The sequence below is a fragment of the Cherax quadricarinatus genome, chromosome 77, assembly GCF_038502225.1.
Source record: "Cherax quadricarinatus isolate ZL_2023a chromosome 77, ASM3850222v1, whole genome shotgun sequence".
Taxonomy (NCBI): Eukaryota; Metazoa; Arthropoda; class Malacostraca; order Decapoda; family Parastacidae; genus Cherax; species Cherax quadricarinatus.
In genome coordinates this window covers 1797105-1812104 of record NC_091368.1, presented here as the reverse complement: position 1 = coordinate 1812104, position 15000 = coordinate 1797105, and the positions used below count along the sequence as shown (strand labels likewise).

General features: G+C 38.8%; 1 protein-coding gene across 6 annotated transcripts in view; it reads left to right on the top strand.

Annotated features, from left to right (window-relative positions):
- jus (julius seizure) overlaps positions 1-15000 on the top strand; it is a 201715-nt gene that overhangs the window by 115806 nt on the left and 70909 nt on the right. For all 6 annotated transcript variants that reach the window (XR_008408991.2, XM_053795974.2, XM_053795977.2 and 3 more), the window contains exon 3: positions 11050-11208. Coding sequence is in view for 5 of the 6 variants with exons in the window: in XM_053795974.2 (XP_053651949.1) it covers positions 11050-11208 (159 nt within the window). In the remaining variant the exon portion in view is untranslated. The remainder of the gene's footprint in view (positions 1-11049; positions 11209-15000) is intronic.

Below are 15000 nucleotides of genomic sequence, written 5' to 3'. Positions count from 1 at the left end.
ACAAGTGGTTCCCGAAGCGGGTCTTAGTCCTACGTTGACCCGCAGCTGGAGCTTTTGGTTATCTGACCGAGGCCTTCGGCTGGCTTACCGGTTAACCCCTTTAAAAATCATGGTCATATTTATAACCAGTTGTTAATAACTAACACACGAGAGTGAGGGAGCCAGTGTATATAGGCGAAGGGGAATAGGGACGGGACAAAGAGAGGCAGAAAAAGAAGTATTGGGATACAGTGACATCCGCTTTCAAATTTTTCACTGTCTTCTTCCAAGGTGACTTTCTTACCATGTTATTAATGTGATAATATTGCTAGAATTATTGCGAGTATGTTGGATTAAAGGACACATGTGCGATTAATGAGATATTTTATTGCGGAAACGTTTCGCTCTGTGGTAGCTTTGTCAAGCCAATAGATACTGCCAAGTCTATTGTTATTAGTTTAATAGAGGTCGAGCAAAGTGAAGCATTGCAGCAATAAAATGTCACATTAGTTGAACCTAACATATTACTGATGCTATACAATACCGACAAACTCATAAATAAGACACATGTGCAACACTTGGGTTTCTGTATTGCCAAAACGCTTCACCTGAATACCAATCTTCTTCTGAAGGCTTCGCCTGTATTCTACTGAAGAAGTCTGGTACCTACACGAAATGTTTACTCAATAAAAATAGCCAAGTGTTGCTGACGTATCTGTCTTCCATATTTCAGTATCGTCCTCATATTGTATTACTACTACTACTACTACTACTACTACTACTACTACTACTACTACTACTACTACTACTACTACTACTACTACTACTACTACTACTACTACTACTTCTACTACTACTACTACTACTACTACGACTACTACTACTACTACTTCTACTACTACTACTACTACTATTACTACTACTACTACTACTACTACTACTACTACTACTTCTACTACTACTACTACTACTACGACTACTACTACTACTACTACTTCTACTACTACTACTACTACTACTACTACTACTACTACTACCACTAGTATTGCACCTCACTCTGAGTCTATATATATCTTCTGTGTCCATGTACTGTTTGTAACGGCTTGATAAAGTTCCTGGAGAGCGAAACATTGCCACAATAAAATGTCACATTAGTTGCACTTGTGTCCTTTTACTTTACATATCGTCCTCAAAGGATGTTACGCGTCAGTGCATTGTGTTTTTCCATGTCTGCTATGAACATGAGGGAAAAAATATAGACTCCAGGGCCTAGCCTTGAGGTACAACTTGATTTACATTGTTAAGGCAAGAATTTGCTTTGATTATTTCCACCATATTTGCCTATTTTCCTGTTTTTCCTTCTATGCATATTGTGCCCATTTCATGGGTTGTCTCGACGCCCACATCTGCGTTTTGGTTTTCCTCCAAAACCTCCGCGATTTTGTCTTCTAAATCCATGATAATTGGTGTTGTTTGGGTCACATATAGAACATAAGAACATAAGAACATATGTTCTTATGTTCTGTATGTGACCCAAACAACACAAATCATCATGGATTTAGAACATAACGCATAGAGCATTAGGAACAGGTTGTTGTTATTGTTGTTGCTGCTATGATGATTATTATTAGTATTGTTATTATTTTTTTAGTGTTATTATTATTACAGTCTTTAATTTTTATTAATAATATAAAATTTCTACAATTTTCTACATTATTTTCTTTACCGTCAACATTAGTTCACTTATTATCTTCATTAATATCAGGGGGTACTTACATTTTTCTAGGGTGTCTAATATTTCCACATGTGCTTGTCAAATATTGCTCTCAGAGTGGGTGAAATTCTCTTACTTTCCATTTACTGCGTATTTTCCTGAGTAAATCTTCCCCCGAAAACATGTTTGGTTTATTTTACGATTTTTTTCTGCCTTTTACATCTCAAGTGGAACATTAATGAGACACGAGAGAGGAAGAGAGGAAAGGAGGGAGGAAGAGAGCGAGGGGAAGAGAGAAGTGGAGAGAGACAGAAAGAAAGCTCAGAGAAAGGGAGAGGAGACTTATGTGAGAAAGGAGAGAAGATGAGAAAGAATAGAGTAGTAGGTCTAAGGCCTGATGTATATATTATGCAGAGAATTCGTAGTGTGGAAATTATAAGGAGACATGGAGTTAATGAAAGTATTAGTCAGAGGGCTCAAGAGGGGTTGTTGAGATGGTTTGGTCATTTAGAGAGAATGGATCAAAGTAGAATGACTTGGACAGCATATAAATCTGTAGGGGGAGGAAGGCGGGGTATGATTCGTCCTCGAAAAGGTTTGAGGGAGGGGGTAAAGGAGGTTTTGTGGGAGAGGGGCTTGGACTTCCAGCGAGCATCCGTGAGCGTGTTAGATAGGAGTGGATGGGGACGAATGTTTTTTGGGACCTGACGAGCAGTTGGAGTGTGAGCAGGGTAATATTTAGTGAAGGGATTCAGGGAACCGGTTAGCCGGACTTGAGTCCTGGAAATGAGAAGTACAATGCCTGCACTTTAATGGAGGGGTTTGAGATATTGGCAGTTTGGAGTGACTTCTAAACTGTCAACTGTCGTATGAGAGCGCCTCTGCAAAGACAGTGATTACGTATGAGTGATGGTGAAAGTGTTGTGAATGATGAGTGATGAAAGTTTTTTCTTGGGTTACCCTGCCTAGGTGGAAAACAGCCAACGTGTTAATATATATGTATATATATATATATATATATATATATATATATATATATATATATATATATATATATATATATATATATATATATATATATATATATATATATATATATATATATATATATATATATATGCAAAACAACCACTCTGAAAGAATAGAGAAATTCCAAGCGCTTTCGTGACTACTGTAGTTCCTTGATAATGTGAGTAGTCACGAAAGCGCTTGGAATTTCTCTATTCTTTCAGAGTGGTTGTTTTGCATATTTTGAAATCACCTGTTTACTGTGATCTTATTGCATATATATATATATATATATATATATATATATATATATATATATATATATATATATATATATATATATATATATGTATGTATGCTAAAGTAGGAGAAACTTTTAGAGAGGGTGTGGTAGGTAAGTTTGGGGTGCCAGGTGTAAATGATAATGGGAGCCCTTTGATTGAACTTTGTATAGAAAGGGGTTTAGTTATAGGTAATACATATTTTAAGAAAAAGAGGATAAATAAGTATACACGATATGATGTAGGGCGAAATGACAGTAGTTTGTTGGATTATGTATTGGTAGATAAAAGACTGTTGAGTAGACTTCAGGATGTACATGTTTATAGAGGGGCCACAGATATATCAGATCACTTTCTAGTTGTAGCTACACTGAGAGTAAAAGGTAGATGGGATACAAGGAGAATAGAAGCATCAGGGAAGAGAGAGGTAAAGGTTTATAAACTAAAAGAGGAGGCAGTTAGGGTAAGATATAAACAGCTATTGGAGGATAGATGGGCTAATGAGAGCATAGGCAATGGGGTCGAAGAGGTATGGGGTAGGTTTAAAAATGTAGTGTTAGAGTGTTCAGCAGAAGTTTGTGGTTACAGGAAAGTGGGTGCAGGAGGGAAGAGGAGCGATTGGTGGAATGATGATGTAAAGAGAGTAGTAAGGGAGAAAAAGTTAGCATATGAGAAGTTTTTACAAAGTAGAAGTGATGCAAGGAGGGAAGAGTATATGGAGAAAAAGAGAGAAGTTAAGAGAGTGGTGAAGCAATGTAAAAAGAGAGCAAATGAGAGAGTGGGTGAGATGTTATCAACAAATTTTGTTGAAAATAAGAAAAAGTTTTGGAGTGAGATTAACAAGTTAAGAAAGCCTAGAGAACAAATGGATTTGTCAGTTAAAAATAGGAGAGGAGAGTTATTAAATGGAGAGTTAGAGGTATTGGGAAGATGGAAGGAATATTTTGAGGAATTGTTAAATGTTGATGAAGATAGGGAAGCTGTGATTTCGTGTATAGGGCAAGGAGGAATAACATCTTGTAGGAGTGAGGAAGAGTCAGTTGTGAGTGTGGGGGAAGTTCGTGAGGCAGTAGGTAAAATGAAAGGGGGTAAGGCAGCCGGGATTGATGGGATAAAGATAGAAATGTTAAAAGCAGGTGGGGATATAGTTTTGGAGTGGTTGGTGCAATTATTTAATAAATGTATGGAAGAGGGTAAGGTACCTAGGGATTGGCAGAGAGCATGCATAGTTCCTTTGTATAAAGGCAAAGGGGATAAAAGAGAGTGCAAAAATTATAGGGGGATAAGTCTGTTGAGTGTACCTGGTAAAGTGTATGGTAGAGTTATAATTGAAAGAATTAAGAGTAAGACGGAGAATAGGATAGCAGATGAACAAGGAGGCTTTAGGAAAGGTAGGGGGTGTGTGGACCAGGTGTTTACAGTGAAACATATAAGTGAACAGTATTTAGATAAGGCTAAAGAGGTCTTTGTGGCATTTATGGATTTGGAAAAGGCGTATGACAGGGTGGATAGGGGGGCAATGTGGCAGATGTTGCAAGTGTATGGTGTAGGAGGTAGGTTACTGAAAGCAGTAAAGAGTTTTTACGAGGATAGTGAGGCTCAAGTTAGAGTATGTAGGAAAGAGGGGAATTTTTTCCCAGTAAAAGTAGGCCTTAGACAAGGATGTGTGATGTCACCGTGGTTGTTTAATATATTTATAGATGGGGTTGTAAGAGAAGTAAATGCGAGGGTCTTGGCAAGAGGCGTGGAGTTAAAAGATAAAGAATCACACACAAAGTGGGAGTTGTCACAGCTGCTCTTTGCTGATGACACTGTGCTCTTGGGAGATTCTGAAGAGAAGTTGCAGAGATTGGTGGATGAATTTGGTAGGGTGTGCAAAAGAAGAAAATTAAAGGTGAATACAGGAAAGAGTAAGGTTATGAGGATAACAAAAGATTAGGTGATGAAAGATTGAATATCAGATTGGAGGGAGAGAGTATGGAGGAGGTGAACGTATTCAGATATTTGGGAGTGGACGTGTCAGCGGATGGGTCTATGAAAGATGAGGTGAATCATAGAATTGATGAGGGAAAAAGAGTGAGTGGTGCACTTAGGAGTCTGTGGAGACAAAGAACTTTGTCCTTGGAGGCAAAGAGGGGAATGTATGAGAGTATAGTTTTACCAACGCTCTTATATGGGTGTGAAGCGTGGGTGATGAATGTTGCAGCGAGGAGAAGGCTGGAGGCAGTGGAGATGTCATGTCTGAGGGCAATGTGTGGTGTGAATATAATGCAGAGAATTCGTAGTTTGGAAGTTAGGAGGAGGTGCGGGATTACCAAAACTGTTGTCCAGAGGGCTGAGGAAGGGTTGTTGAGGTGGTTCGGACATGTAGAGAGAATGGAGCGAAACAGAATGACTTCAAGAGTGTATCAGTCTGTAGTGGAAGGAAGGCGGGGTAGGGGTCGGCCTAGGAAGGGTTGGAGGGAGGGGGTAAAGGAGGTTTTGTGTGCGAGGGGCTTGGACTTCCAGCAGGCATGCGTGAGCGTGTTTGATAGGAGTGAATGGAGACAAATGGTTTTTAATACTTGACGTGCTGTTGGAGTGTGAGCAAAGTAACATTTATGAAGGGATTCAGGGAAACCGGCAGGCCGGACTTGAGTCCTGGAGATGGGAAGTACAGTGCCTGCACTCTGAAGGAGGGGTGTTAATGTTGCAGTTTAAAAACTGTAGTGTAAAGCACCCTTCTGGCAAGACAGTGATGGAGTGAATGATGGTGAAAGTTTTTCTTTTTCGGGCCACCCTGCCTTGGTGGGAATCGGCCGGTGTGATAATAAAAAAAATGTATGTATGTATGTATGTATACATATAGGCAGTGGCTGTACCCCTTCAAGCTTGCAGATTAATGGTGCCAGCGAGGATACCACTGAATGAATGTATGGTATCATTTCTCAGAGCCTTCCTCCAGACGTTGATTTAGGATGGAGAGGAAGTACTTTCTTACTGGGTCCTGCGGTGAGGAAGGAAGGATGGGAGGGAGGGAGGGAGAAAAGGAGTGAAGGACAGAGGAGAATTTTTTATGTAGCGGTGGAAAGAGAGAGAGATAGTGTTGATAATGGTAGTAATGGTAGTGATGGTGATGATAGTGATAGTGGTGTAGGTGAGAGGAGGTGGTTGTTTTGGGTCTCATAGTATCATTAGTGGTGAGAGAGTTTATAATAATTATAATGATGATGATGATGATGATAATAATAATAATAATAATAATAATAATAATAATTATTATTATTATTATTATTATATTATTATAATAATTATTATTATTATTATTATTGTTATTATTATTATTATTATTATTATTATTATTATTATTATTATTATTATTTTTATTATTATTATTATTATTATTATTATTATTATTATTATTATTTAAGAATAATAATAAAAATAATTATTTTTATTAATATTTTTTTAACACACAGCCCGTCTCTTACCTAGGCAGGGAAGAAACACTTTCACCATCCCTCACTCCCTCACTGTCTTGCCAAAGGTGCTCCGATACTACAGTTTAGATGTCTCTCCTAACTGCAGATATCCCCACCCCCTCCTTCAGAGTGCACGCACATAACTTCCCACCTCCAGGACTCAAGTCCGGCTAACCAGTTACCCTGATTCCCTTCAAAAGCCTTCTTTCTAAGCCTATTGGGGTCATACAAAACTCCAAAGGGCGGCTTACTCCAGTCCCTTGGAACAAAACTACCTCACAGGATATTGTTGCAGTTATACAATGATTATTACTTCTAATAAGTTAAACAACTTAGAATAACAATATGATTAAAATATGTTAATTAATACCAATTATATAAATGTGTTACGGGGACTCGAACCTTTAGGTAGAGTTAGCATATATTACAGGACGGAAAATGTAACAAAGTTAGAAGGGTTTATTATAGTTTTCGTAGCAAATATTTTTTAATTTTGCATTTGTTGTTAATTCACACGGAAATGCCATATAGTGCCCATTAATGTTGCATATACAGTAAACTAAAAGCGTTAAAAACTTAAGAGTGGAAGAATAATGCAGCACTTGTTGGTCTATACTTGGCAGGTTCTTTTTACATACAATCCATCTCACTCAAATCATACCACGAGCGGGGATAGAGTACGCGATCAGTGTCATAAAACTCCAGACCGACGCGCTAGCCATTGGACCAGCGGTTACAGTTGTGCTTATGCTAACCTTCCTATGGTGTATAAATATACCTAGTTGGATGTATCTTACTGTAGTCAGTTGGCCAAGTGGCTAGCTCGTCGATCTGGAGTTTTACGACTCTCTGATCGCGGGTTCTATCCCCGCCCGTGGTATGATTTGTTTGCAGTCGTGTCATTACGATTTCGTGGGTCATCTCACTCAAATGTCTGTCGATTTCACCTTAAGGCCACCCAGGATTTCAATTTCAATAACCCTACCAATTCAAGAAATGCAGATCCTACTCAAATTAACTTAGTATGCTAGTAGTCAGAACTGAGCCAAATGAGAACGTAGACACGGTCGTGTATCTGCTTCCTTGAAGGCACTGTATAGAGGTGTGTGGGAGGAGCTAGTAAATGTTGCAACAAGAGTGTGTGTGTGTGCGTGAACACAGATGTTAGGACAGATAATAGTAACAGTGTTGTGTTTGATATGTACGTTAGTGTGACCACATTATAGATTTCAACTCATGGTTCTGATATTCTTAAGAACATTTGTAAAGTATTTTACATCGCCTGTCCAGCCTTCATGCTGCAATAATTCAAGAGGAAATTACATCTAACACTTGAGACCATGCGTCATGTCACAGGTTATCTGTCGATACATATCCATATGCCTGTACATTGGGCAGTAATAAACGCATTTTTTGGCCTTTTGGAAGTCTTTCTGCTGTTTTGAGGGTAAAGTCTCAGCAGACGAGTGAGTGCGCATTTTGTTTGCATAGTTTAGTAATTACAAACTCTCTAACAAAAGCCATTCAGGCCTCTTTAAAGAAAAGCACTTTTAACACCTTGTAACAAGTCCAGGGTAACATGCTGACTCTACGTTCATGTCTGCTGTTACCACTACATAGGTGGGGCGGCTCCCATATTTCAGGGTTGATCGTATTTCTAACCTATCAAGCTTGGTGATTTTTTCCTCTAATCTACGACAAACAAGACTCACATGATAACTCATATAAAGATACCCAGGCGTTGTACCTGTGATTTATTCATCAACTTGTCTGTACTGTGAACCGAATTGGTCTGAAGTTGCACTGTGTACAGACTTCCTGAGGATTGATTACTTGACATTGATTAATGAGCAAATAACAAAAAGAAAACATAAGAGGGACAACAGCAGAGGGAATACATTCCACTGAGCAAACGTAATAACAAAGAGAATACTTTCGAAAGAACAAATAACAAAGAGAATATATTACGCTGAACAAATAACAGAAACAATGCATTAAATTGTATAAGTAAAAGAAACAGTGCAATACTTTGAACAACTGACACAAAAAATACAATACACTGAATAAATCCCACTCTGAAATGGGAAAGACCAGTTTTTCAACGCTGTCCTGCAACCATCAACACAAATTTGAATTTCTGAGTAATAGTGACTTGTGTCACACGTCTGAATGAACGTAGTTGGTTGATAGACAACAACCATACAGAAAGGAAGTAGATTTTGGTAGAATAAGAGGGAGATGGAAACCTAAATATTTTTAAACTCTATGGTTATAATTAAAACCATTAATTTTAAAAGGGGTGGACTGGGAAGCCAGTGGAAGGCCTTGGTCAGATAACCAAAAACTAACCTTTTAAATATTTTTCGCTCTCGCAGTAGGTTGGTGAACAGCATCCACCTAAGAAGATGCTATTTTTCTGTCAGAATTGTGTGAAGATTAATGATTAGCAAACATCTGTAAAATGAGTGTGAGACGGAAACCTGTTAAATGTTTTGCACTCTAGTCAAAAAATGCAAGTTAGTTAAATATTTTTTCATTCTTCCCTCTTCGTCAATATCTCCTCTTAATCTTTCTACTCCTCCATGTGTATTTTCTCACTCTACATCCCTTGCTTTCTTCACCCTTTCTTCGGTCTCGGAATCTTCTCTAATCCTTCTCGTCTCTCTCTCTCTCTCTCTCTCTCTCTCTCTCTCTCTCTCTCTCTCTCTCTCTCTCTCTCTCTCTCTCACTCTCTCTCTCTCTCTGTCTCTCTCTCTCACTCTCTATCTCACACTCTCTCTCTCTCTCTCTTTTTTTTTTTTTTTTTTTTTTTTTTTTTTTTTTTACACAGGGTTTGACAAGGTTAAGGATCCTAGCTTTATTGACAGCTATTTACAGGTTAAGGATTCCTAACTTTATTGGCAAGCTAAGAGCTGTTACCTTACATCAGCTCATTTGAAAGCATTTTTGTTATGAGACATACAAGTAGGGAACAGGATGAAGTTGGAGCCATCTTGTGGGCCAGCATTTTCATTTGATCAACTGACGTTATCCTCGTTGACATCATTATGCTGTACGAATGTGTTCCATACTCGAGTCATCCTGGGTATGTATGATCTCAGATGGAGTGATGTTCTGGAGAAGGGTACAGCCAGAGTGAAGTTGCATGCTTTCTGCCCGTCTTGTGGCATAAAAGCTTTTCACGCTGTCCTCTCTCTCTCTCTCTCTCTCTCTCTCTCTCTCTCTCTCTCTCTCTCTCTCTCTCTCTCTCTCTCTCTCTCTCTCTCTCTCTCTCTCTCTCTCTCTCTCTCTCTCTCTCTCTCTCTCTCTCTCTTCCCTCTATCTCATGTCCTCACCCTCTGACCTTAACTTCTCTCTTTCCTATATCCATTCATATCTGACCGTGTCACCTCCCATTTGCAAAATTGGGGTTTCCTTTTATCTGTAATTTCATTTACTCCGCTTCCTCTTTACATTATTCACCAGTCCCCTGAGTTCACCCTGCCTGGTGCTCCACCAAACATCCCACACTCTACATTACATCCTCCTGGGTGGTTGAACTTTACCAGGCGTGTAAAACACAAGGCAAGCGAGGGGCTCCGTAAAGCAAAATTCCATTATTGTTTCTCAATAACTGTACGGTAAACGCTGATAAGTGGCAGCTTGCTACCATAAAAAAAAGCAGTAATGTCCGTAGCCAGGGCAATGGTGGACATGGTTCGCCACACTGGAAAACCTATTAACAGGGGTAATGGAGTGGGGCACTGGTTTCCCCGGCTCGATTTTATACAGTGCTAATGGTTAATGGGACCTTGCAAAAATACGAAGGTATATATATATATATATATATATATATATATATATATATATATATATATATATATATATATATATATATATATATATATATATATATATATATATATATATATATATATAGTGTGTGTGTGTGTGTGTGTGTGTGTGTGTGTGTGTGTGTGTGTGTGTGTGTGTGTGTGTGTGTGTGTGTGTATGTGTGTGCGTGTTTGTGTGTGTGTATGTGTGTGTTTGTGTGTGTGCGCGCGCGCGTGTGTGTGTGTGTGTACGTGTGTGTGTTTGTGTGTGTGTGTGCGTGTGTGTATGTGTGTGTGTGTGTGTGTGTATGTATGTGTGTGTGTGTGTCTGAGTTCAAAAATATTTAGGCTGTTGTTTTGTTTTTATTCAACTTTAAATTTCGTATTTCTACTCAACTAATTAAGACGATATATAAACAGCAATACACATGCCATTTTTCTTACGTGTCTTCCAGGATCTTCTGATCTCCAGACTGTTGTATGTGTCTCCTAACATGTTCTGATCTCCGTGATTTCTTCTACCTGTCCTCCTCTACATGTCTTCCTCTCCTCTACATGTATTCCAGTAACCTCTCATCGCCGTAATCTCTTCTACTCATCTTCCAGTATCTCCCGATCTCTGTAACCTCTTCAACATGTCTTCCAGTATCCTCTAATGTCTGTAACATCTTCCTCCAGCATCATCTATTCTGCTTAACATCTTCCACCAGCATCATCTAATCTGCTTAACGTCTTCTTTGTGCCATTCATCTTCTGCAAGTCGACTAACCACTTTTCTTACACGTCATTCCCAGGGTCGGAGACGCAGGAGGGGTTTGTGGTCCCATGTACCAAGGCCGGCACGGACGAGTGCTCATCACTGATCAACAGCGAATGCAATGTGGAACAGCAGCTGTGTGTGTGCCCCGTTCCGTTTCCCATACTGGACGTTGACCATTCATACTGCGTCAAGGGTGAGTCTTGTTCCACAAGGAGGAAGATTTCTGCATTTAACAAAACTGGATTACATCAGCAGTGGGCTGCTGCCTTATTCTAATTAACAGTTACGCAGTGGGAAGAATACCCACTGTATAACTGTGGACCCCATCACGCAGGATAGGGCTCACAGGTGTTGAAATGTGTTAGCTTGAGCTGGAAGACTATAGTAGGGCAATGAGGGTATCGTCAAATATTTTATTAAGGGTTCATTATCTACGAGATCTTCTTAGGTGTCGTTCCAGTAGAGCTTTGTCATAATTTAATAAAGCTCTTCATGGAGCGAAACGATATCACGTGAGTTTCACAAAAGTGTAAATCTCACTAGTGTCCAGTAAAGGAAAAAAAATATCAAGAAAATTTAGGAATTTGAGAAAAATAGGAAGACAACTGAGTAGTGTGTGTTGCAGCTATTGTCACTCCAGCTGATAGTTGGATCCCCTGGCCGCCTGAGTACATAAGAGTACTTGAGAGTACATGAGAGCGCATGGGGAAGACAGCAGAAGAATTAGGGGTCCCACACCCAGGCTATCAGCTGAGAATTATTTCTGTCTAGTTTAAGGACAATGGTGAGTGTTATATAGGAGTGAGAGTCAAGGATAGTTAACGAAAAATACTGAGGGTTTAGGCCAATAAAAAATAAAAATGGAAAAACAAAGACAATGTTCATATCTTATACAGAGTGCACAAAACCAAAGAAAAAAGGACAAAGAAAAAATAACTGAGAAAGAGATACCCGATGGTTTTAACGGGTTTAGTGGGTTTTAAACTCTCTTGCTAAGTTGGAAATAAAGTGAACTAATGAGGAATAAAATAAATAAAAGGAGAAAAGTCACACACACAAAAAAAAAAAAAAATATTTGTAATATATGAAAAAAAAGCAATGAAACAATCTCAACAAAAGGTGAGAGTTAAAGCATGTCATCATGAAACAACAGCAACAGAAGCGGTAACTATAGCAAAAGCAGCAACAGAAGCAGAAGAAGCAAGTACAGCAGCAATATCAGTATTAGCAACAACAGCAGCACCACCTACACCACAGTCATTAAATCCATCACCACCACCACAAACAGAGTCAACAGCAGTAGCAACAACAGCAACAGCAGCAGCAGGAACAGCAGAAAAAATAACAGAATCGGTACCGGTATTGTGAGACAGTAACAGAACTAGCACTGGAGGTTTCGGAAACAGCATTGGTGTTAGTGGTGGAAGAGGTGGTATTGTTAATGCTGGAGATAGTGTTGGCAGTAGATCTGGAGGTAGTTGGAGCGGTATTGCCAGTGGTGGAGGCAGTGTTGGAGGTACTGCTGAAGGAGGTCGGGTCAATAGCCAACAGGTGTACCACACACGCCACACCTGACACACCTGCCAGAGTGTGATACCGAACGTAATGTGCTTAGGTCACGATACTCCCTCCCTCACACTCTACTTCCCTTACTCACACCCTCCCTTACTCATACCCTCATTCACACACTCCTTCACACTCTTCCTCACTCCCTCCCACATACTATCCTTCACACCCACACTCTCTCCCTCCCTCCCTTTCTCCGTCACACCCTCCTTCACACCCTTCTTCACATACCATTCTCTCCCTCCCTCCCTCCCTTCCCTTCCTCCTTCCCTCCCTCTCTCTCTCCCCTCCCTTCCTCTTTCCCTCCCTCCCTCCCTCTCTCCCTTCATGTCAACCCATCTACCTAAAAACAAACAGTACGCCCATTTACACTCTAAACAGTGGTAACAATAACAACTGTACCTAGTAGCGACTAGTGAAGAAGCGGAGCCAAGACCTGTGATTCGACATCTGCAACTACAATTAGGTGAGTACAATTAAGTAAGTACAATTAGGTAAATACAATTAGGTGAGTACATGAATGAAATGAAAAGGATAATTAGAAAAGACGTTAACCGGAGAGACCAGAAATCAGAAATATTACACAAAAATACGAGAATAAACAGATAATCTCTGATAAAAATTATAATTAATGAAGAGATAGAAAGAAATTATTGTAACTTAATAAATCAAGTGAAGAAGAAGAAGAGGAAGAGATTTAGGAAAGTGTATAAGGGAGTGAATAGGGTGTATAAGAGACCAGAGAAGCTTCATAACGGATCGAAGAGCATGTCTGGGGGTTTAAGGGTTAAAGAGGGTGTAAAAGGGCGTATAAAGTGTTGAAGAGGGTGTGAAAGGGTGCATAAAGTGTATGAGTGGGTGAATATAGTGTTGAAGAGGGCTATTAGGAATAAGAGAGGGTTATAAGAGTTGGAGAGGGCGTATAAGGAGCTGAAGAGGATGTATAAGAATTGAAGAGAACGTATAGAAGGTGAAGAGAGTGTATAATGATTGAAGAGAATGTATAAGTGCTGAAGAGAGTGTATAAAGAGTTGAAAAGAGTGTATAAGAGTTGAATGAAATGTATAAGAGTTGAAGAGAATGTATAAGCGGTTGAAGAAGGTGTATGAGAGTTGAATAGAGTGCAGAGTTGATGAGAGTGCACACGTAGTTGAAGGAAGTGTATAACAAACTGAAGAAAGATGACGATTATGAGAGATTGAAATCACTGAACAAGGTTAACATAACTTAAGATAATTTAAGATAATTCAAAATAATGAATAAAATATAAGAGACCCAGGATAATAATTAACACTAATTAACGATAATTATAATTAAATATTACTTAATGTAGATAATTAAAGGTAATTGTATTAATATTGGTAGAATTACCGATTTATTTCCACATTTTATTGTGGAAACGTTTCGCTCTCCAGGAGCTCTGTCAAATTCCTGGAGAGCGAAATGTTGCCACAATAAAATGTCACATTAGTTGCACTTGTGTCCTTTTACATAACACATAGGTAATTGTAGTAAAATATTTACTGAATCAAGTCAGTATATCCTCTACAAACTTTGGAAATTTTATTGATTTCAATAAAGAATTTCTCAGTTAAGTGCCATTGCGATAAACTCTTTTAATCAAAGTATAAAACAGCGACTGATGCATAAAAATATGTACACTAATATAAGATTAGGTAGCTTACAGAAGCATTTTGCCCACCAGGGCTTTAGCAATTCAGTATTGGATAGGCAAAGCCCTCTAGTGGGCGAAACATCTGCTTAATAAAGTTAACTAATATTCGTTGCGTGTCTCTTGTGTTTGGATAGTTGGAACCCCACATTGCTTGTGATATAAAATGGAAAATTCTCTGCATCCCAGATCTTTTCGTTCAAAAAATGACATTTTTTTCTTAGTTCTGCTCCATTTCTCTCATTTCTCCTTATCTGATATCCCAAGGGGAATATAGCATCTCTTATTGAAATAAATTAACTTACTTTCATTAACTGTAATAATGTTTGGGATTTCTTGCTTTATCATCTAACCTGAGCTGTGTGTGTGTGTGTTGAGAGAGAACAGAGAGAGAGAGAGGAAGAGAGAGAGACAGAGAGAGAGAGAGAGAGAGAGAGAGAGGGGGGTGGGGGAAAACTCAGAAAGGAACTGGTCCTAGGTAAAGTAAATATACTCATAGGTATACCCCAAAGGTATGCCTGTGAGTGTATATATACTTACGAGTGTATATTCTTAAGGATGTATATATGTGAAAAACTTGCCCTAATATTGCCTTATATTAATTAACTGAAAAATAAACGGAGGTAATGTTACCCAAATTATTATTTTTTTTTTTTGAGAAGAGATAGATCTACAAGATCATTTAAATTTTACATCTCTACTACTGCTACTGCTACTACTACTACTACTACTACTACTACTACTACT